The 23092-nt window shown below is 40.3% G+C and overlaps 2 protein-coding genes and 1 pseudogene across 4 annotated transcripts; 2 read left to right on the top strand and 1 right to left on the bottom strand.

Annotated features, from left to right (window-relative positions):
* The first annotated feature begins 354 nt into the window (after positions 1 to 354).
* Positions 355 to 6552, top strand: LOC145491269 (placenta-specific gene 8 protein-like). Its single transcript, XM_081470438.1, has 4 exons — positions 355 to 903; positions 3011 to 3352; positions 3924 to 4066; positions 4880 to 6552. Exons 2-4 carry the CDS (start codon positions 3016 to 3018, stop codon positions 4976 to 4978), a joined length of 579 nt encoding a protein of 192 aa, XP_081326564.1. The 5' UTR covers positions 355 to 903; positions 3011 to 3015; the 3' UTR covers positions 4979 to 6552.
* LOC145491263 (DNA-directed RNA polymerase III subunit RPC8-like) lies at positions 6167 to 11030 on the bottom strand. 2 transcript variants are annotated; one of them, XM_081470431.1, is made up of 6 exons: positions 10318 to 11030; positions 10083 to 10179; positions 9590 to 9676; positions 8898 to 8961; positions 7425 to 7626; positions 6167 to 6257 (listed from the first exon to the last, which is right to left on the bottom strand). In XM_081470431.1, the coding sequence occupies exons 1-6, from the start codon at positions 10426 to 10428 to the stop codon at positions 6207 to 6209; spliced, it is 612 nt and encodes a 203-aa protein (XP_081326557.1). In that variant the 5' UTR covers positions 10429 to 11030; the 3' UTR covers positions 6167 to 6206. The 2 variants fall into 2 exon arrangements, with proteins under 2 accessions (XP_081326557.1, XP_081326555.1); XM_081470429.1 differs by lacking the exon at positions 6167 to 6257 and having other exon boundaries at positions 6697 to 7626.
* Positions 11031 to 14232: 3202 nt separating this feature from the next.
* LOC145490521 (2-Hydroxyacid oxidase 1-like) lies at positions 14233 to 22700 on the top strand (annotated as a pseudogene). Its single transcript, XR_014049705.1, has 5 exons — positions 14233 to 15058; positions 17216 to 17448; positions 19819 to 20318; positions 21050 to 21208; positions 21717 to 22700. The product of XR_014049705.1 is annotated as a 2-Hydroxyacid oxidase 1-like (transcript).
* The last annotated feature ends 392 nt before the right edge of the window (positions 22701 to 23092 follow it).

Here is a 23092-nt window from a genome sequence, read left to right on the forward strand (position 1 = left end):
GGACGGCTAGCTACGGCTATATTACGATAAGTTAGAATCTTTACTTTCAGTTTCTTGAAGTTTGCACACTTAGATTCCTTTGTTCTCTTTCTTTATTTTCGAAAGCGGACATCAATAAACGAGATGCCCGCCCCTGATGCTGTGTTTCAGTTTATTAAGATTAGTTACAAAATATTTTATAATCGTTTCAGGGTGATTAGAGTATAATATATATTTTCGCTTGCGCGCCACATTTTTCATTCGTTAAAGGCTATAGACTGATAGCCGAAAGCTTATGTTTTTAATATATTTTTAACCAGAGAACGTTTTTATTCCAAAATAGGATATTGTTCTTATAAATTTTATCGGTGGATAAGTTTGGTGCAATATATTCTGGTTGCATGGAGAACAAATGTTTTCCCTCTTCTATGATGTGCTAACAATAACAAGAGTGCATGATCCTTTTTTGCGCAAAAGGTCCTAAAATCGTCTGAATATTACGTGACGAAGTCTTAGTTGGGTGCCTTAGGCCAGGCAGAGCTGTATCTACTAACCGATGGCATTTTGGATATGGTTTATATGATTTTAGGCCTCGTTAACTTCAAATAGCAGCCTTATGGTCAGATGGGAAAGGAATGTTGCCCCATATTTCGGTCGCCAGGGCCCGTGGCTTGCCATGGCACACATTCATGACCCCCATTCATGACAACCCAAGGTAACGGCGATGGTTTTCACATGTTGAACACTTGACACCCCTTCCGTTTATATTTATTTTTCAAAACAAGTTTTATCGTTGACCTGTCTCTCTTCCTGTCAGGATCATGTTTCAGGCTTAGTTACCACTGACGCTTCTCAGATAGGCTTTCTTCGAAACAGCTTCGTATTAAAATTGCACAAGGCTTAACTCTTCGAAAGCATTTACCGGTACGTATGTCACTCACTTTTTAACAATTCATTCAGTTTTCGCTGTTTTGTCTCCTGATTTATTTCTCTTACAATACTACTGACTGAATCTCAGTATAGAACGAAAATGAGAGAATCTATAATCCATGCTCGTCCGCCATCGCCTTTAAAGTAAGCGATTACTCAAAGGAATTGCAGACAGCGATTGGAATTTCGATGTACAGTTCATTTGAGGTTTTGTAACAACCAGGATTAGTTATGTTTCACTGAAGTTGGTCGCTCAACATAAGCGCCAGTTTCACTCTTGTTGCGTTCCGATGTACAAGCCGGAATGTAAAGTTCTAGCCGGGGGACGGGCTACTTTCTAATATAGGCCATATATCTATGAGTGGCGCCGAAGGTCACAGTTTTAAGTCATCAAGGTTATTGGGTATAGATTTTGACGATTTTGGTCCCTCACAAGTCACGTTTTCTACACCCTAGTCAGTTATAATTTTTCGACGAAACTTTTGTTATCATCGGTCTTATTCATCTCTAGAGAAATGATGAGAAGTGCGTCACACATCCCCACCCACATTTTCAGGGAGTAACCCCCTCTTCCGTGATCAAATTTAAATTCATTGATCGGACTTTGTCACTGATGTCAGTTGATCGAAAATTAACTCGACTTCAAAACAAATTTTCATGTCAACAACGTATTTTCAACACCAGATGGCTACGGACAGTCTACTAAAACTATTGAGCAACAGAACACGACGGCGTTTATTTCCTTGTCTCTGTCTAGTCGGGAGCCCATGATCCTGGTTTCGTGCAACCCTTTCAGCAACATCTGACCCAGTAAGATGCATAACAAACTCGAATTTGAAACAAATTTGCGCTTGAAAATACGTATTTTCAAGACATAACATCCACAGGCAGTCTACTCAAGCAGTCAGGATTGTCTCGAAGAGACAAGCAACAGAAATATGATGATACAAGGGCTGGGATAAACGAACCTAATTGTCGGGACCGTGCGACTTCGATAAATCAGGGTTGTACTTTAAAAGACCATTATTCTTATTTTGAAATCTGCGTTCCAGAAATGTTTTAGGTAAGGAAACGGTGCTCTTCGGATTTGTTGAAATTCATATCACTTTGGGAACGAAATTGAACACTGACAGATCCTGTTCGGCCAACTGTTGTTATTATGTACTTGAACTGCTAAGAGTGCCTCGTCTGGGGCACTGATCCCACGCTTGTATCCGACGCTTGTTGGTAACTTTTCAGTTTCCGCTGACGGCAACCACTGCAAAACGAAACAAATGACTGACATCTGACGGCTAAATCTCTCAGATGAAACTTAGGGTTATCCAAAGGAAGTTTCGAACATTACACAGTAAATAACTTTAAAAACGTTACTAAGGGCTAGCACTGTGTAAACATATCCTTATATGAACGTATGAATCCCGTAATGCGAGCGTTATGCGTGTCTCGCATCAAGAGACTATAATGGATAGTCTGATAATACAGTTATGTTTTTCTTTAACCTAAAATACGTCTTATGCAGTTCTGCTTGGATGCAAATCTCTGAACAGTCGCCTGTTGCCGCTAGTTTTCTGATTAGATAATAAAAGTCAGAAATGTTTTGATGGTGTCATAATCGGCTAGCTACAATTTTTAGCAGACGAAAGGTCGTTGACAGCTTAAAATTGGTCAAACATTAAAATTTCGGATTGTCAGCTTAGAAATGAGGCGCCTTTTATGATAACTGAAAGTTGAAGTCTGTTGAGTTTACTGATGGGTGAGAAATTAGCTGAGATCGTAATTAACAGCTGAACATTTCACTGACAACTGAGATTCTAGTACCGCATGCAGACATTCAGCATAACATTTATTTTTACAAAACTTGTCCAGGTTGTATATGGCAGTTTGCATTTCTCAGCCTAGTACCTAGGCGCTTACTCTGGCCTCGCTGTCTGCGTAAAGTCTGGGAAAGAGCTAGTGCTCTTCGGTGACGTCACCGCTCACGATATCAGCCCTGCCTTTCCTGAACTGAAAACACCTGGGGACTGGGCTGCGCATTTCTAGCATACCGAGCACGAAAGAAAGTCCGTTTCACCATCCACTTTTACCTTGACCTTCCTTGCAGCAAACATGGCTTCTAAACTGGTACCTATGCCACCTGTGGACGACCCCTACCCTGAGCAGCCTCTAGCGGATCACCTCCACCCCCCAAAGCAACCTACAGGACATCCAAACTCCCCAACGCAACCAGCAGATCAACCTTACACGCCACCAGGGTATCAGCCAGGGTACACACCCGGTCAATACCCTGGCGTTCAGGCCCCTGTGATCACTCAGCAACCAGCAGCCTACCAGCACACCTCAAATCAGACTACAGTAGTGATCAATCAGCCAGTAGTACAGGCAGAGAGGCAAAAACGGCACTGGAGCTCTGGTCTATGCGGATGTTTTGATGACTGTGGTTCTAGTAAGTATACTGTTGAACCGTTCCTTTCGACCATCTCCCATACCCAGTAATATTTCTACATTCGGAACTTTTGGTATTTATAAGCGAGGATCTCTCACATCCGAAAGTGACCACTTTGGGCTGAGGTGTGAAATCACTCAATTGCTTTTTCTACCGAAACGGGAACATCACGAATTCAATTCAATGCAAAGACGGGTGACACGGGTAGACTTTGGCGCAAAAACTGTAGAATTTCCATTTTCCGTAATGTTTTGGGCTGACGCGTGAAAATTTCGCAAATGAGTAGGACATTCCGCCGTCCTATTTCGAACGGAAAAATGGACGTACATTTTCTGACCGCATTTTTTCCGGAAACATTACTGTTCCATTTGACTGTCAACCGAAATTATCGGATTTTCTGGCTAAATGATAAGAAACCATGCGAACGGGACAGAGACTGGAAGCAAAACAAAATCCACATGCAACTAAATTTAGAGCTTTTTGGCTTCATTTTCATCAAACTAGGGGTTGTATTGTGGAGTCCAAGGAAGTAAAATTGGACTTACCCATGAAATTTTGTTTCTGTTTGCAGTGTGCATGGCATTGCTTTGCCCGGAAGTTCTGCTGTTGGACATTTCCAGCCAGATGGGTGAGGGATGTTGTTTGCCGTGCTGCTGTCCTCACACTGCACTGTTTGGTCTCAGGGCCAAGTTTAGGGCAGAGCAGAATATACAGGTAAATATATCCTTTAATCCCTCTGGGAAACAATTTTGCTTTTTATAAATATCGATGAAGCACTTGAACAGTTTCTTATTCGTAGCGATACTCGCACCATTGATCGATTGTTTGTTCCTACTCTGCATCCGAGACAACGTCCAACCTGATTAACCAACAAGGGCGAATCGAATAGTTTTATTAAATTCTTCAATAGACTGGATGATGTGGACATTTCATTAGATCCTTTAAGGAATAGGCCACGTTTGATATATTAATATTATAACATGGCTCCGAGGCTTTAATGACAACCTTCCATATTTGGTGTTGTTTTCTTTGTATCCAAGTCTCTTTTGGGAATTGAGAGACAAAAGAGATGCAAAAAATTACGATTTTGACCCGAAAGCCCCAGGAGCCATGTTAGAATATTGATATATCGCACGTGGCCTATTATTAGAGTTAGTTTATGAAGTAAGGATGCTTTTTGTTCAAGTCACAATATTCCTAAATTTCGTTGGAAATTAATGATCATTGATGGATTGAGAATTCTCAAAAACTATACGGAAAATTGGAGTACCCTTTGCGTCGTGCTGGTTAAACAGTGCCAAGCCTAAAATGGTAATACCTTCCTTCAACAGAAGTGAAGCTGCTGTTGTTTCATCATTGTAGCAGCTGTTTCTGTTTTAGGGCTAGGGGCTTTGTTCTTTGCTCTATTGTTCTATTGAAGAGTATCAAGCCATTCATGTGGGACTTTACGAGAACTGCCACATGCCTGATTTTAAGTAGGATTGTATTTCAGGGTTACCTGATATTTAATTATCCCATTATTTTCAGGGCTCTCTCATGGATGATTACCTTGCCATCCAGTTCTGTCCACTGTGTGTCATGTGTCAGCTAGCACGTGAGCTCAAGTCTAATGCGCAAAACCGCTGACCTTTCTCTTGGTGTGTTTTTAAAATTTAGAGCCGAAAAGCTGTTTGAGACAAAAACTCCAGGAAGTTTTTTTTTCAATGGCTGCTAGGTATCGTTATGCGTGTTCTCTAAATAGATTAGGCGGTTAACACGTGTATTTTGAAAGTTAGAACGATAGTTCTGTTTTTGCTAATTTCAACATACCATATTGCCGAGAATAGAAATAGACAAGGCACAGAGCTAAAGGGTACAATTAGCTTCGGTAACCAGCGCAGGTTTTGTAAGCACAAACATTCTCAACCCTGTATCTACGCTTTCTTGACTCTAAAAGACGCGAAGCTTTCGGAGCTCTGCGGGGTGCGCCCGACAAATAGTCCTGGAGCAGGCTGTTTGATCGAGGGTAGCTATTGGTTGATTTGTATTTGGAATGTATCTTGCACTCGATTGGCGGACGATTCCAGGTTAAGGCATCAATGAAGATCTGACGATGTCCAATGCTATTCAAAACAAAGATAAAATGCAAAAAAACTGACCGAACTCTCAGACCTTCAGAAAGTCCCGTGCAATTTTCTCTATTAGTATAAAACGCTTCTGGCAGCTCTAATAAAATGGCTTTACGCTTAAATTACTGAGGAATGACAGCTGTCTACAAATTATCGTCCAACAACTTGGTTTCCCTCTAGTGTTTGCAACGTGTGCTTACAAACTATTACCCATATGAAGAATCTGCCCTTGCGTTACAAAAAGACACTCACTGCCTCTCTGAACTTGTGCGTTCGAGGGGATAGGTATATATTTGGAGGAGTATTTCCCTTCCTTACACATGGACACCTTGGCGTTTCGGGCACGTCATTATGGCGGACAGAAGACCCATGAAAAATAAAAAAAAAAGATACGTTGTTACGGCTCTCAGCTCGCGGCTATTACGGACTATTTCGCACAGAATGTTTCATGGAACATGTTCGTGTTTTCATCCCTTCTCAATGCCAATTTTAGGGTCTCCAACGAACATCACGCGAGGGGGAACCTCACAATGTTCTATGGGTGGGGGTTCTTCTGAGCTTCCACCAACGAGCCCTGGATACACTGAGAGCCATCTGTTCATTCATGAATTCATGAATTGCCCTTTAGATCTTCGAGACAACAGGCACACATACTCTGACTTGCTTGATGTATCGAGTCATGAACACACAAAGTATGCTGTGCCCAGTAGGTGTGACATAAGCGTTGATATCCCAGACAATCTTCATCAACTTGACCACCATGACCTAAGGCCAAGGCCAGGTTCACTTATGGATCCCTAAATACCAACAAAGAAACGCCTTGTTAAGATTCACGAATTAATTAACCTGGAAATACAAACAAACCTGGTGTCAGAGAGAATGAATTTTAAGCAGGCCTTACTTTCCTCTCAACATTTTTTGCACTGCCCTCCTCCCCACCTCCCTCCCGTTTGGGCTCATCACGCATTCTTCCTCCCCCACGAGTAAGATTGCGTGACAAGCCCAAAGAGCGTCCACACAGAGGGCTAGGAACAGGCTAGAATGTATAAAAGTTAGAGAAGCCAGAAATTTCTCTAGTTTTCTGCCAAAAAGAAACTTGTACAAAATGACACTTGCTCAACATGAAGTTTGACAAAAGAATAAGTGCCGTGGGTGCTTAATTGGGTAAATATGTAATGTCATTGAACAGTAATATTCAGATGCTATTAATGATTCAGTCTGCACCAAGAAGGCCACTAAGAATGGCCTGTGAATACAGCTGCCTCTTGCTGCATCCAAACCGGTTGGGAGCGATGAGCCATGGCTATAATTGCAAGTTTTTCCAAGCCAGAAGGTTCACCAGTTTCTTGGCACTTAACTCTGGTTTCTGTCGTATTGACTAAGATAAGTTTATTGTTTCTTTAGCTTGTTCTAGTTAGCTCCAGCATTTTGTCAGCAGAAATGGACAAAAAACTTTGGACTACTACCCTCACTTTTTTTTCCCTAGAACTCATTTTTTTTTAATTTTGATACACAGGGAGGATAGAATGCTGCAAGAGTAAAGCATCTTGCCCAAGGACACGACATATTACATAGTTCTGAGAAGAACCAGTCTCTAAAACATGATTTCAGGAAGTCATGAATATCCTGCTTTCATTTGCATAACCTTTTCAAAAGTGCTGCAACCTCAAATTTTCAAATTTTAATGGGGACAAATTAGTTTCCTGTAAACAACATACAGACCAGAGTGCAGACCATGCCCTATTTCAGACCAAAAAAGCTAAAGAAAATTAAAACCTATACCTTATTTAAGGCCAAAATGCCTGAAAAAAAAAAAAACACTCTTTGGTGTCATGCATATACCTATATAAATAATGAAGGGAGTACCCCCTCAACCAGGGAACAAGCCATCCAGTTTGACCTTTATTAGGGCTTTTACTAACTGTAGATAATTCTATTTCTTTTACAATGGCAAAGTGACTCACTGTGATGGTATATGGCGATCTTTTGTTTTCTGTGTCATCAGTACTTTTCTTTTCCCCTGACATCTCAGGTCCTGCAGGACTCAAATCAGTGAATACTTCATCCACAACTCGGAATCTGATCTCCTCATTGATATCCATGAACAAATCATGTCCCTCATCATCTGCTGTATATTCCCATACCCAGAGCTGTTCGTCCTCATCACTGATGTATTTGTGTGTCAAGGACTTTTAAAAAGTGCAACATCTTGACTGCAGAGCCCTTTTTTACTGCAACAAATACTTCATGTAGCAGTAACAGATGACATAAAATAATAGAAACAAAACCATACTACACCAAAATACAATGTGTGATTCCAAACGATATCCATACCTAAACCAAGGGTGGCTTTTTGGAATTCTGTGGGCAAGGGGAGGTTTTTTGAACTGGAAATCCAAAGACATGGGGGGTACTTCCAATTGGAATTCAGAGGTCACGGGGGGTTTCTGGAGGGGAAAGACAAGAGTGTGAATGCACAAAAGAACTGATGACACTGCTTATAATCGCGGAAAGCAAGATACAAGACAAGCATCGATCCATCATGCATGTGTTTGCATTCATTTACAGAAACCTGATCAAATCTGGGTTGTACATTGGGCTCCAGAGTCCTTTAAGTTGAAGAATTTCTTGTCAGATTAATGGTTTGTAATGAAAGGCATCATGTTTGGTTACTATGCACAAGCAATATATGTACATAAAGAAACCACTGTAATGGTGTCTAATTGAGTGAGTATCGTTCATAATATCGAAGGTAAATTAGGCAGGATTTGCCCACACGTTCTTATTTCCATAGTAATTAAGCACAAAATACAACTGAAATTTTTATTTCTTCACTCGTTTAGTTGAAAACTAGTTGCAAAATTGCGCCTGAAGGGGAAGAAGTTTAAGTCGCTGAGCATTTACTCACGTAAACATGCAATCATATCGGCCACAATTTTGAGCCCTGTAGACAGCTGTTTGACTGAAAATTACTAGCAAAAACTTCTGGGAAATGTAAAAATGTAAAATCTCTTTCGTTGGAAGTCATAAGAAGTCAAACAAGGAATTGTAGAGGGTTCCAGAAGGGAGGGGGGGGTTAATGATTTTGGAATTCGGAGGGCATCCCATGGGGGGTAGAGCATTTTGGAATTTTCGAAGGTAAGGGGGGTTCAAATGTTTATGCCGCCTGTGGTATGATATGCATATTTTCTGGAATCACACAATGGCTCACAAAAAATGGTTGAATGATATGTGTCTCTTGCCTGAAGAAGGAGCAAATATTTGTTCTTTCACATGATTAAAAACATTTCTCAAAAATATGCTGGTGTGGGATAATAGTAGGTATGTCCATGTTCTCTATAACTATAACCTTCTGAAATATAATGTAATGCCATTTGTGAGGTGCTTCATATAATTGATGGTAAGAAAAACCAATTTAAGTGATGTTCAGAGGATACAACTTGGAGGGCTGCTGAAGGTATTCATAAGGGATAGTAACATCATCAAAAAACTCCATTGACACTGTCAAATAAATAAAAGAAAAAAATCATAAGTTTTACACCCGCTTTCAGTGTTACATGACATAGGCAACATCTTTCAACCATCTTTCGACATGCCGTCTCTCGACATGCTATGTCACCTGGCCTCCATCAAAAAAAAAAATTAAGCACAACGACTTTTTTACGGTCAACCTTGACTTTTAGTCAAGAAACATGAATTTATTTGACATCAAACTAAGGCTAGGAGTATCAAGAAGTCACTCTGTGAGAGATATATCAACTGTTTTGAATGCTTACATCTTTCGATTATTAAAACAGGTTAAGGGGCGCAATTCTACTGAAAGTCACTTTTGAGAGCTGATCAACTACACTAAAATCATTTGAATTATCCTGTAAATAGGGAAACATGCTTAAGTCCACAATCTTCTTCAGTCATTTGAGATCAGTAATTATCATTTCTTTGTCATTTCTTCTGCAAATAACCAGAAAAATTGCCAGTTTCACAGTTAAACAGTCTTTCAGTCATTTACATGGCATGTTGAAAGATGGTTGCAAGACGTTGCCTATGCATGTAACACTGAAAGCGGGTGTAATACTGGGATTTTAACCCATATTTAAACAAAACAACTTCATTTCAAAGCACCACACACCTTGGACTCCTTCATGGTTACTACTTCTGATTCTTCCAGTAAGAATTTCATCAACAAATGGACGAAAGACAACAAAACGAAATTTTACTGCAACAGAAAAGAACAAATATGATTATGTTATCACATGATACACACATGTTCATTTTGTCCCCAAAAAAAGACAAACTGCCCACTGCCATAAAAAATTGATGAATAAATATATTTTATTGAACTAGCATGAGATCCGCATTGGGGAAATATTGATCAAGTTATTTTTTTGGCAGGTTTATGCACTGAGCCACAACCTTGGCACATAAACCTACAAAAACACGGACATGAAGTTCAATGCAAACGAGGACAATTCCTTTTGAGTAATCAAAGGGAGTTGGGGTATTAAGCACAGGTAGAGTTAAACTTGCATCTTAAAGTCACTCTATCCCTTGTGAAATAATTGGCATTTTCGAGCCCTGGCTAACTATAGGCTATCTGGGACCGAATGGTAGTCAAAACTCACCCGGAGTATGCGAAGATCCATCACCGGGAAAAAGATAGGAATCACCAATAGAAGTGATATCGTGTAGCACAATACACAAACCAACATTATGAACAACCTAACAACAAGTAACTTGAAGTTATCGAATCGAATCACATCGAAAGGAACATGGTGTAAAATGTAGATAGGGATAGATGTATTCCAACAAGTTAAAAACACACTCTGATCAATTTATACATCCACTCTACCAACTCACCTTGTTAGCAAGCTTTTTATTCAACTTAGATGCGATAGCTTCGCGAAGATCAACTCCAAAATGCCAAGGTTTTACTCTGACAGTATCTTTCATTTCAGCGAGGACAAACATGTTGCTGAACTGGACCACAATTATCGCCAGGCGTTCTTAGAGATCGTTTCGCCGGAGAAAACTGGGACCCAGTTTTATTCGGGCCTCGGGTAGTTGTCTCGGGTATTGTACGGGTTTGTACGGGTTTGTACGGGACCAGCGCAGTTTGTTTGGGTGGGAGAATGAATGACAGTCGTTTAGCTCAATTGTGGGCCCAAGGGGAACCAGTACAAGGGCATTCCCTCGCATTCTTATGAGACCCTGTTAGGGGCAAATTCGGACAAGCGACATGGCCTTGAAAAGGCGACATGAGAGCTATGAATTGGCGACGAACGACAGACTACTCCAGAGAAATAGAGAAAGCGACACCAATGGCAAGATAGACCGACAACGAATTTCGGAACTGAGAATGCATCGATTGTTTTAAACGTTTGAGTCGAAGTGAAGACGCATTTCCAGAGTTTTAAATGTGTTTTCCTCTCTCACGCGCGATGTCAACGGGTCGTGAAACCCAGGGTTTCTTATAGATGCTAAAACGTCCACGTCCAATAAATCGAGTCCATCATTGCTGAGTATTTTTTCTCACTCTCAGCTGAGTGAGCAGTGCCCTAAAACGCCTAAAAACACGCTTAACCCTTTGCGTACCAAGTGGCCATATGTGGCCACTTAAATACAGGCCCCATTCGGGCGTCCTTGAAAGAGGGATTTTAGGGGCTGGAAACTAATGCTACATTTTGGTTCAGACTACACAAAGTAGTTCTTCAGTTTTTTCGAAAATTTCTTCAATCGAGCGGGTTTTTAGCGAATTTTGCGAGTTTTCTTTTAGTTAAACGTTTTGAGCGAGGTGATTTAAAAATGGCGGCTCTTCGAGATGATGCTACACTAGATTTTAGCGTTCAAAACGATGTTGAAATTCAATTTATCGACGAAGAAGACTTCCCACTTGCTAATTTAAACGAGCACCGAGCCTCTGATCAGGAATTTTACTCTGGTGCATCTGAATCAAGCTCAGAGGATTCTAGTGAAGAGTCCGCAGAGGACGAAAACACTGAGACTGAAGTGCAATTTCCTGAAGAATGGTCAAGAACGGTCGAACGCAGAGTAGATATTGACTTCAGTGAAGAACCAGGAATACCGGTAAATGTCAACACAAGAAACCTGAAATGTTTGGATTTCTTTGAGCTCTTTTTTACACAAGAGGTATGGCAGTTGTTAGTTAGTCAAACTAATTTGTATGCAGAGCGGAAGAGAGGGCCAGCAGAAAGCTCTGCATGGTATCCAGTAACAGAAGATGAAATGAAGGCTTGGATTAGTCTTTATCTAAATATGGGGCTGGTAACTAAACCAAGTCTTAATTCTTACTGGAGCACTGATCCCATCCTAAGTTCTCCTTTCTTCCCATCTGTGATGTCCAGGACACGTTTCCTGCAAATCTTGCGGTACTTGCACTTTGCCGACAACACCCGTGCCCCCCCAAGAGATTCTGAAGATTACAATAAGCTGTACAAAATTCAGCCTTTCCTGGATTTGCTTATAGCAAGGTCTCAGGCAGTTTACACACCTGAGAGGCAACTTGCCATAGATGAGACTTTAATTAAGTTCAAAGGCAAAGTGCACTTCAGACAATTTATTCCTATAAAGCCAGGAAGATTCGGGATAAAGGCTTTCACCCTTGCAGAGTCCAGCAGTGGTTATGTATTGAATAGCAAGATTTACACTGGCAAGGAAAACAATGAGGTTCAGAGAGATTTAGGGAGGAAGGCAGTTATGTCTGTGTTGGAACCTTATCTAGATAAAGGATTCTATGCCTTCATGGACAATTATTATACATCTGTAGCCTTGTTTGAGGAGCTAGAAGTAAGGAAAACACTTGCATGTGGCACTGTAAGGTCCAACAGGGTACACTTGCCAAAGGAGATTTGTGGTGTCAAAGAAAAGGCAGTGAAAGATCTTGTAAGAGGGCAGTGTCTGTACAGGCAAAAGGGAAATTTGACTTGCGTGACATGGCGTGACAGGAAGCCAGTTAGTGTTTTAGCTACCCTTCCCACCAGCACAATTGACTCAAGCACAGTGCAGCGGTCAGTCAAAACAAACGGGAAGTGGGAAAAGAAGGAATTCAATCGACCAGGTGTAATTGACCTCTACAACACCTACATGGGTGGCGTAGATGTGTCTGACCAGAGAAGTGTTGTGTATGCTAGACTAATGAAGGGGTCAGTCTGGTATTACAAAATTTTCTTTTACATGATAGAGGTGTGTGTATCAAATGCACATATTCTCCACACCAGGTCACAAAATCATGTCAGTAAAAGAGCTCTAGAGTTTAGAATGCAACTGATCAGTGGATTAGTTCAAGGCAAGTGCTTCCAGAAGGACACAGGATTAGTGCAGACCCCTGTTCCTATACCTGATATAAGGTTCAATCGTGATCATTTTCATTACCCTGTAAGTAACGAAACACGATCAACCTGCAAGGTGCATGTTCAGAAAGTTAAAACAATATACAGCTGTGCCATTTGTGGTGTGAGAATGTGTCCTGAGCCATGCTTTCAAAGATACCACACAATGCAAGACTATTTCTTTGAAGATGAAAGTCGAAATGGCCCCAGGCGGCTGAAAGAAGGAAGAGGGAGGCCATATCAAAGAGGGAGAAGGAGAACATTAAGAAACTAACTCTGTATTGCTTAAGAGCCTGTTTATGAGCTACTGAGGCACAAGATTAGTGGTTGTATAACCCACAGAGGAACTCTTTGTATCTTAAGAATATTTCTTATGATGTTTTTATTTTAAGAATTTTTTCCTTGTAATAGGAAGTTATAATTTGTCTTAAATTCTCCCAATTGGGGTATATTGCCCTAAAAAATGTTGCTTATCCCTTGAAACATTGTAGAAAGTTGATTAGGATTGGAAATAGTTGGATTTTTTTCTTGAGAGCAAGTGATTTCAAATTTTCTTTAAAAATGTGCATAATTATGAAAATTATGCCTGTCATGACATCACAATTTTGACATGTGTCATAATTTGTATACTTGACGTGAAAGAATATTTAATGTACTTTCTAAATATATATGGTTTTATAGGGTTTTATTGTAAAGAATGAGCTTGACAAGCATTTTTGTAATATATACTCATTTTTGGGACAAATAAATACCACCCCCCTTGGTATACAAAGGGTTAAGGAAAAAGGAAAGAGATCTTCGACCGTCTGCTTCATATTTTTATTAGTGGGTCACCAGTGAAAGAATATGAAGCTGTATTATGAACAAATGGCATTATGGAAGGAAAAGAGAGACAGGGGAAAGCTGCCAAGGTCCTCTCGTCTTCAGCAGAATATAAGGGTCACGCCAAATTCAAAGGAATAATATAGATAGGAGAGATTATCTGATTGAGGCTGTTGAGATTTTGAATTAAAGAACGGTTGTTAAACATAAACATGGTAAAAATAGTCATAGGTTCGATTGTACATTAGGTCCAAGTACTGACTGGAAAATGGCTGAAAATCGCAATTCCAGGCGTCTAAATTTCAACAGTTCCCGGGGGAGCATGTCCCCACATTCCCTAGGAGGTTAGCAACTTCAGCGCTCGAAAGCATGCCCAAGCCCTTAGAAAGCATGCCCCCAGCCCCTTTAAAGATTCTGAAAAATTGAAGTAGCTAAGAAGTCTTTTTTCCTTCATTCTGAGTCGAAATATGATGCTTTAAAAGTAACCATAGAGTAACCATTAAACCCACTCACTGGAGAAATGCTGGCTCTGCATAAGAATTCCTACTGCTGAAAAGTGGTCGAAGCAAGTGCAAAGCATACAAGGAGTAAATTATATCCAAAGAGATACTTAATTATATTTATATATGTACTTGACTAAAACAGCAAGGAACCTTCAATGCGTGAGAAATAATCGTTTCAGCGTGAGAGCGCAAGATTGAATCCGTTTGCGTGAGCCTCATGCTCAATGCGTGAGACTTGAGAGCACTGTGTCGGTTTTTTTTTAATAAACAGGATCTAGAAATACTGTAACTTATTTCAGCTGCTCTCTCGCGTATGGTAGTACAAGATTCTTACAATACTTTCTTTTGTATGCAATGAGCCTTTGCATAAAACTCGGTTCGGATACATACTTAAATACATACGTGACGGCTTTGTTTTTAAAAACTCTTCTTCGAGCTAAAGAATAATTAGCATAATATTGAAAAAAATTGAGCATAAGGTGTAAAACCTTACCAGGATTGCAGACTTGATTTTACGCATAAGTTGGAAACGGGATCATTGTTATGATTCCAGACATGATTTTAACACATCTCTCGACATCATGGTGATGATTTAGAGATATTTATTTGGAGAGGAATGGAATCATACTCTGGTGTTTAGTGTACAAATCAAATCATCACTGATTTGTTCTTATTCAAATACGCTTGCATAATCAAAATACGCTCGCATGATCACAATACGCTTGCATAATCTCACGAATCATCATGCAGGATTCATTGGCTTTCTCAAAGATGGCGTTAGAACCTGTTTGTGTGGCTGACTTTGAAGACTACGCTAGGAAACACTTGCCAAAGTATGCCTTTGAATATTTTGCTGCGGGAGCAAACGACGAAAACACGAAAAGGGAAAACGTGCAGGCATATAAAAGGTGGGTTATCAGCCCACGAGTTAAGTGACCTTAAATTGTGGCACGAGTCTTGGACCCGGTTTAAAAGTTCGAGTCACGAGTCAAGCTGAAATCAAAAATATATATATATATATATATTTTAAACTTTTTTCTTTTTTATCATATTGTTTGTTTGACTACAATTGTTGTTGTAAAAAAAATGTCAGTTAGGTTTGACACGAAACAGTGTTCCACCGTAAACGCGATCGCGACGCTAAGATATTCCTCGCGGATCCTCTCCCATGCTCTCCGTTGAAAATGATAAGTAAGTGTCCTACAGAAAAAACGTCCTACGCTAATATGAACACGGAGATAATGGGTTGGAATCAAGATGATAGTCTCTTGGTTGGAATCTATTATATTTCTTGTATGGGTTCCCTATGGATGCAACAAAACGGAGCTCAAGTGCCACGATATGCTAACGTCTTCATTCTCATTCACCATCGCTACACATCAATGACCACCAATCAGCTGACCAATGCACATTGTCATCGTTTATAGTCGCTAAACATTATAGCAGAGCTCCAGCGGCCCGAACCGCCAAGCGGAGCACCATAACTACGGGAACAGAAACACATCCATGCATAGAACAGAAAACCATCCAACTCTTTTTTCATGGTCAACGTGGCTAGCGGTGTGGATCTGGGGCGCGTGCGCCCTACGACGACGACGTCGCGAAGCATGGCGGCCATACTCCAGCTAATTCGTACACCAGGAGCCCATCACTAGGAGCGTACAACTACCCCATATTCCTGTCACGGCGTTTTCACAGACCGATCTATTTTTTAGTTTGAATTTACCGCGAATTCAGACCCCCTCAGGGCCTCTTCATATGAGCCCGGTCAAACCGGTCAGGCTCGGCTCAGGCTCACTCTTTTCTTCGTAAAAATTTCGATTTGTTCATATGAAAAGCGGGGCTGACCCGGTTACCCGGTTACGGTCTTTACGACCGAGATCTCGGTAACCGCGATGAAAATTTTCCCACATGAACACTCCATTCCGGGTTACCGGGACGAAACCTTTTTCTACAAAATAGCTTCGCTATCGCAACATAGCCGCAAAAATGGCATAATTGTTGTCTTGTATCCATTTCCACTTCAGATGTATACGGATTACCTTTATCAGTAAAGTTACAAGAGTCCACAAAGCTACAATAGCCGCGAACGATACAAGTTTACGTTCCACCATTTTAGTTTTGTTTCTTGAATTTCATCCCAGTCGACCGGGCTGAAATTTCCCATATGAACAGGCCACAAAATTCGTCGGGCTCATATTAAGAGGCCCTCAGTAATCTCGATGACCAATCACAAGCACGGACTTGCACTTGTCGTCATTGCACCGGAAGATTAAAAAGCAAAACAGCCATTTTTTTTTCCCTTACCGATGCGCGCTAATGTAGACCGAAACTGACCTATTTTTCTTTTTCTATTTCGGGAAAAGAAGCCTAAAAATAGACCGGTCTGTAAACATGCCGTGACATAGGCTTTGTATGGGAGTTGCACGCTCCTAGTGATGCGCTCCTGGTGGTTCACAGGGTACATACATATTTGATATTGGACATCCATGTTATCGTCAATTGACACCTGTCAAATCAAGGTATCCACTGACCAGTATCACGTGAGCTCAAGTTTAGGGCTCATCGAGGTCACTTGTTTATTTGAATTTGACCGCTGCCCGGGCACTGGTTTTCGATTGGATCGCAAGCTCAAGCCAAGTTAACTTTAATCAGGAGCTCCGCTGTTAGGCTTGGCTAAATCTATATATTTCACCATCATTAGACGTCATTCAACGTTTAATACTATCACCAGATATCATTCACCGTCACTAAACATCATTCACCAGCACTAGAAATCATCATCTAGTAAAAGTAAACTGTGTTTAGTCACGATAATTGATGTGTATTGATGGTCACAGATGTGTAGTGACGCGCGAGACGGTAACCGTTGTGTGCAGTGATTGGTCGTAGGGAGTTTAAGCTGAAGAAAACCACGACGGCAACGGCAACGTCTCTGAACAAAAGGTTTAATGAGCAGAACAATGGCTGTGCACGGGTCGTTACTTTCGGAAGTTTACGGTAGCCAATGAGAGCGCGCGAATTTCTGCAGCTGTTGTAAAAAATAGTATTAATCATGATCCATTATAACTGAATTGTTTTCAGGTTGTTAGACCACGCATTCCCTGTGGGATATCTCAAGTGGACCTTTCCACAACAGTTCTCGGACAAAAAATCACTGACTATGCCGGTTGGAATTGCACCCTGTGGAAAGCATAAGCTTGCTCACCCTGATGGTGAACTGGCAACTGCAAGAGGTGAGAAATCAGTGACCCAAGTTAATTTGGTCTGTATTTGTACATGTGATTTGCGAATACTGGTTATGATTACCAACAAAATTTGAACTCAGGCCGGGCAAGAACTTCATGGTAGGACATATATCGTCGCCTTCCCCTTCACCCCTTTCACCCGCTTTCTTCTTCTTCTTCCTCTTCTTCTTCTTCCTGGGTGACTCACCTCCTTCAATTCTGAAGATTCTAGTGAGCGTATAAATAAAAAACTACAAATTAAAATAAGGCTAAAATGCTATAATAAAAACTAAATAATAATAATAATAGCAATAATAATAATAATAATAATAATAATAATAGTAATAAAGTCAAAGTCAACATCGTTTGGTTTGGCCTTGGTCAGGCGGCAGGTTTTTCTTGAAGGCCGTCATCAGTAAACACGTGCATCAGTAAACAAAATCAAACTGCAGCGAGACTATATGGGTGGCCTACCATGAATTGTATGCCGTGCACGGCTCCACACTGACGCTGGAGGAATTTGAAACCGGAGTTTTCACTCTGAGATGCATCAAATGCTTTCCGTCCACACAACGGCGGAGAAATTTGAAAACGCAACCATCACTGGTCATTTTGGATTTGTGTGTGCGGAAACCTCGGGCAGAGAAATTGACGCCATCGTTTTCAAAAGGATCCATTTTCAAAATGTTTTCCGTCCACCCGAAAAAAAAAGCCTGCGTTTTCAAATTCAGCTGGTTTGAAAGGCGTTTTCGAAAAGCTCCGTTTTCGTGACGGATTAGTGTGGACCTTAGGCCTAACCGTAGAAATAAAGCTGCGTTTTCAAATTCCTCCGGCGTAGCGTGGACGCTGCCTCAATGTGATGTCACAAACTCTTGTTAACACAGCTGAATGACACAAACATTTGAAAAAAAACTTCTTGGTGAATAAAGGAAGACAGGAAGACGTCACTGAGTTAAGTCAACAATCTGTTTATGAGATGCATGAGAAAATGAGAGAATTCAAGTACAATCATCCAGAATAAGCGGACAAATTGCGTATATTGTACAGTTACACAGGCATGACCATAAACAGTTCAGTTACAAAAGCATGGCACATTCACCGCCCTGGGGCCCGTTTCTCGAAGGTCCCGAAAAGTTTTCGCGCCCGGAAAGCCCGTATAGCAAAAATGACAGAGCTGTTTTATTCACATATTCTTAATATAAACAGAGGTTCCATTCCGTACAAGAAGTTTCAGGCGTATACACCTCTCAGTCTTTAAATATCGATTAACTAAAAATGGCTTTTCGGGCCCGAAAAGTTTCCGGGGCTTTCGAGAAACAGGCCCCAGATCAAATTAGGCCAGCTGACAGCCAATCAGATTCGAGAATTTGAATGAAGAATATTTTAAAAACTACAAAAATTTTAACATCATTAGAGATTTTGCTTCTCTTTGTCCAAAGTTAGACTGCCATTGAGAACTCGGGAGGCTGGTATTCACATTGTTTGTAAGAATTGGAAGTCATTGTAACTCATGCAATATTGTTTACCGTGATGTTCAATCAAACTCCTTTATTCTTGTTGATGAATGTAATTTTGAGGTAAGTGGTATGGTGAACATGGGGGCAGGAATCTGGTAGTAAGTCTACAGAAGGCAAGAAAAATAAGGACTGGAATCAGGATTTCTAAGCAGCTGGCAAGTAGAAGAGAAACTTGAGGTAAATGGTCGATAGTAGTAATCATTAATAATCAATAATCAGTTATTAATTAATCTTCTTTCCATTTGCAAGGCTTAAACAATGTATCATAGTTTCTCTGTGCATTGTGCTGTAAGTAGATGATGCAACCTACAGAAACAGAAGTTTGTAAGTAATACAGCGTATTGTAAGTAGGCAATGCCATGGATAGTAAGTGATGTAAGTAAGTAAGCATATAGTACATTGTAAGTGATTAATGTTATATAACGTATTGTAAGTAGGTAATGCCATATAAATTAAGTGATGTCTCTAAGTAAGTTGAGCTGAATTGGTTCTTATATCTATGGTGCTTTATTGGCCAACTTTCAGCCTGATGTTCTAAATCCACTTGTTGTTCTATGTAGTGTTAAAGTATAACAAGAAATGTAGCGTAATATAATTAGACTTTGTGGAGGCGCTGTGGCTCCATGGTTAGTGCACTCGTTTCCGGATCGAGCGGTCCGGGTTCGAGCCCTGGCCGGGGACATTGTGTTGTGTTCTTGGGCAAGACACTTAACTCTCACAGTGCCTCTCTCCACCCAGGATTATAAATGGGTACCGGCGAATTGTTGGTGAAACCTAACAAATTGCAGGGGAGTGACCTGCGATAGAATAGCAGCCCGTCCAGGGGGAGTAGAAATACTCCTAGCCGCTTCATGCTACAGAAACCGGGATAAGCTCCGGCAGAATATGAGCCATTCGGCTTCAAGGCTTCACTTATAAGTAGACTTAGGTACTGTGTTGTTAGAAGCAAGCATTACACATGTTACACATGCTGCTCCTGATTCACTCAAATGGATGCAGCTGTACATTTTAAGATCGCGTGAAGTGACGCGAAACATTGTGGAACGTGCAGAGAAAGCCGGATACAAAGCAATTGTTGTCTCAGTAGATAGACGTGTGATTGGAAAACGGCTGACAGATTTCCAAAATCACTCACTTCTACAGCCATACTTAATACACCTTCCAAACACTGAAGCATCCCAGTTATCAGAAGCAAAGAAATCATCCAATTTTGAGCAAAGTAAGCACATTAGTAGCTTGGCTTTCAACAGTTTTGCTGACTCACTGGTTGATCCATCAATTTCTTTTGAAATTGTGGACTGGCTAAAAAGCATCACCAAACTACCAATTATACTAAAGGGAATTCTGACAGCAGATGATGCAAGGGAGGCTGTTGCATATGGAGTTGATGGAGTCACTGTTTCCTACACCGGTGGAAGACAGTTAGATTATGTCCCTGCCACTGTAAGTGCTTATAAAGGTGTAGGTGTGCTATCAAGTAATATATCAAACACGAAAGACCGTGTTTGACCACATTTCCAAACACCGAGAACGGAGTTAAAAACACAACGCGCAGCGGAGTGTTTTTGACGAACTTCGAGGTGTTTCGAAATGTGGTCAAACATTGTCTTGAGTGTTTGATGTATCTTGTCAATCGAAACTAAACCAAGGAGAAAATGGAGAATTATAATCGTAATCATATATCCAAACAAACACCATCACATTCATGATTTCCTTTGTATAAACTTGATGAATTATTACTGAGTTTAAGAAAGGCTAGGATTATGTTCCCCGTGACATCAAGTCTCTCTTTTATCAATTACCCAGTTTCGCCTGCTTTCATTTTTAATTCGCTCAAGAAAACCCTTTCTTATATTTTTGCTGTTTGGCTTTCAGTTTCGGATAAAATTAAACGGGTAAAGATGGGCTATATTTCGTATAAAGTGTATCTGCCAGCACGTCTTTGGTGAAGCCTTAATTTCACTACCTCTAAATGAACAACAAAGAATAATTTACGTTCTTGTCTTGAGAATTGTCAGTGATAATTTCCCGTACTAAAAGAAGTAGCCCTCCAAATATCTGAAGCTATCGTGTTTGGAGGTGATAATCATTGAACGGAAACTCTCCCCTTTAATAAACGTATAGTAATACACAGACTTAAATTCATTAAACACCGTAATATTTTCTTTAGGTAGATTCACGTTCTGCCAGAGATTGTGGAGGCAGTTAAAGGAAGGGCTCAAGTGTACATTGATGGTGGAATAAGACTAGGTGCAGATGTACTGAAGGCCCTGGCTTTAGGAGCACGAGCTGTTTTTATTGGCAGACCAGCCATCTGGGGACTCGCAACCAAGGTGCTTATCACGATTTATACTATTAATATTGTTATAATACAAATGTAACACCTTTAACATCTTCCCACTCAGTGTGTGGAATTTGAAGTTATTAATTTATTTTTTCTCCACAAAACCTCACCTGCGGATTCGGCAAGTAAAGGATAGAAGCCACCACTCCCAGACTATCAGACAAGACTTTCTTTGTACACTGTGTAAATCATCCAGACCTCTTTAGAAAGTGATCAGAAATGTTCCACGAAATAAGAATGTTCAAAGAAAGTAAAGACAATCTTTCCAAACTAGAATAAAATAGCTGGTCTAAAATCTGCAACTGAAACTAATAATTCGTTTCTCTCTTGAGACTAGATTTTCCGATGTAGTTTACATAAATTATACACACTTGACGTATCATATACATACCGGAAAATCAGCATTGCGTAACATAATTGCACAAATAATAAGCATGCACTATTCTAGGATTCCCTGATTACTTCACAAGATTTTATCCACTTTTATCGTGTTACAGGGTGAAACAGGTGTGCTTAATGTCCTTGAAATTCTTAGGGAGGAATTCAAAACAGCAATGATACTGTCAGGTACCATAACTAGTTGGATAGTGAGCTTATTACATATTAATAATATAAACATAGATGTGGCTCGCCTAGATTAGCCTAGACTACCTGCGGGTTCATCTGTCATTATGTTTAAGTTTCTTTAGAACTTAATTATTTTTAATAACAAAGTGTAGTTGTTGGATTATAACAAAGTGTAAGTGTAGTTGTAAGTGCAAGCGTAACTTTGATGCTTAACCACCAGTGGGTTTGTACTTAGTTTTTACTCGCACTACTCTTTAAATTGAGAACCTTTAACTTTGTGTGATTACCCAAAATCACTGGCAAAAATCTCAGCTCAAATTATATGGAAACATGCACCAGCAAATAGATGTAAAAAGCCCTTTCCGGCCTGTTTTAGCCCTCTAACAACTCTGGCTTCCTTGCAATTTTTTCTACCATCTCCCATACCCCTCCTGCTCGTATTTCTCCCAGATAGCTAACCCGTCTCTGCAACTTGCAGTGATACACTAGATTCCAGTAGACAGTGGAAGGTCTTATTCTGTATCAGGTTTCACATTACCCCCTGTTAACAGCAAATATTCCTATTTTGCTTTTATTGCATTTTCTGTTCCAAACAGGTTGTGCATCTGTAGCAGATCTAAAACCATCGCATGTCATGAGATGCCCATCAACATTCTATAATTTCAAAGTGCTTCATGTTGATGCCTGTCACTTGCTAATGTTTTATCCATTGTGTGTTCCGTTTCTTATCATCAGGCATTTACAAAATATAACAGTACAGTGAAACCCCGTCTTATGGTCAACCCGTTGTCATGGCATTACTTTCTTGATTTTGTTACTCGTCATATGTTTGTATAAATTATCTGGAGAACAGAACTGAACCATTTGCAGCATACATGTAACATCAACCCCATGCCAAATTACAAAATAAAATTGATTAATAGTATTAGTGCATTGAAAAATCGAGCATTGATTTGTAACTGAAATATGGTTAGCATTCCTCTGCAGACTGTTTAAAACAGATTGCACAAGTTAGTGTATTCGTAAAATGGTTTGAGTCCTGGAGAATAAGAGGTCACAGTTATCATGGAATCGGTTTAAATGATGTTTGACGATGAAGGCGGCATCTGCTCAGCTCGAGAAGGGAAGGAACTCCCATATAAAAAGCACATGGCAGCTCTTTGGAAATTTGAAAAGAACCCCTAAGAGCTACCAAGGTCCTGTTTTGAGGGCGTGGCATGAAATTTTTTCAGCCCCAAAGAGGTACCAATTCTGAGAGAAAAAATAAAAGTCAGTTGATTTTCAAATATCTTCTGTTATATTTATT

Source organism: Orbicella franksi, chromosome 6 (assembly GCF_964199315.1).
Source record: "Orbicella franksi chromosome 6, jaOrbFran1.1, whole genome shotgun sequence".
Taxonomy (NCBI): domain Eukaryota; kingdom Metazoa; phylum Cnidaria; class Anthozoa; order Scleractinia; family Merulinidae; genus Orbicella; species Orbicella franksi.

Bases quoted from the DNA above. Each gene is read 5' to 3' on its own strand.
- LOC145491269 (XM_081470438.1), top strand. From the start codon at position 3,016: ATGGCTTCTAAACTGGTACCTATGCCACCTGTGGACGACCCCTACCCT. The intron at 3,353-3,923 runs GTAAGTATACTG...TTCTGTTTGCAG, and splicing joins TTTTGATGACTGTGGTTCTA to TGTGCATGGCATTGCTTTGC. The intron at 4,067-4,879 runs GTAAATATATCC...CATTATTTTCAG, and splicing joins GGGCAGAGCAGAATATACAG to GGCTCTCTCATGGATGATTA.
- LOC145491263 (XM_081470429.1), bottom strand. From the start codon at position 10,428: ATGTTTGTCCTCGCTGAAATGAAAGATACTGTCAGAGTAAAACCTTGG. The intron at 10,180-10,317 runs GTGAGTTGGTAG...ACTTGTTGTTAG, and splicing joins ATAAAAAGCTTGCTAACAAG to GTTGTTCATAATGTTGGTTT. The intron at 9,677-10,082 runs GTGAGTTTTGAC...TTTCTGTTGCAG, and splicing joins TGGATCTTCGCATACTCCGG to TAAAATTTCGTTTTGTTGTC.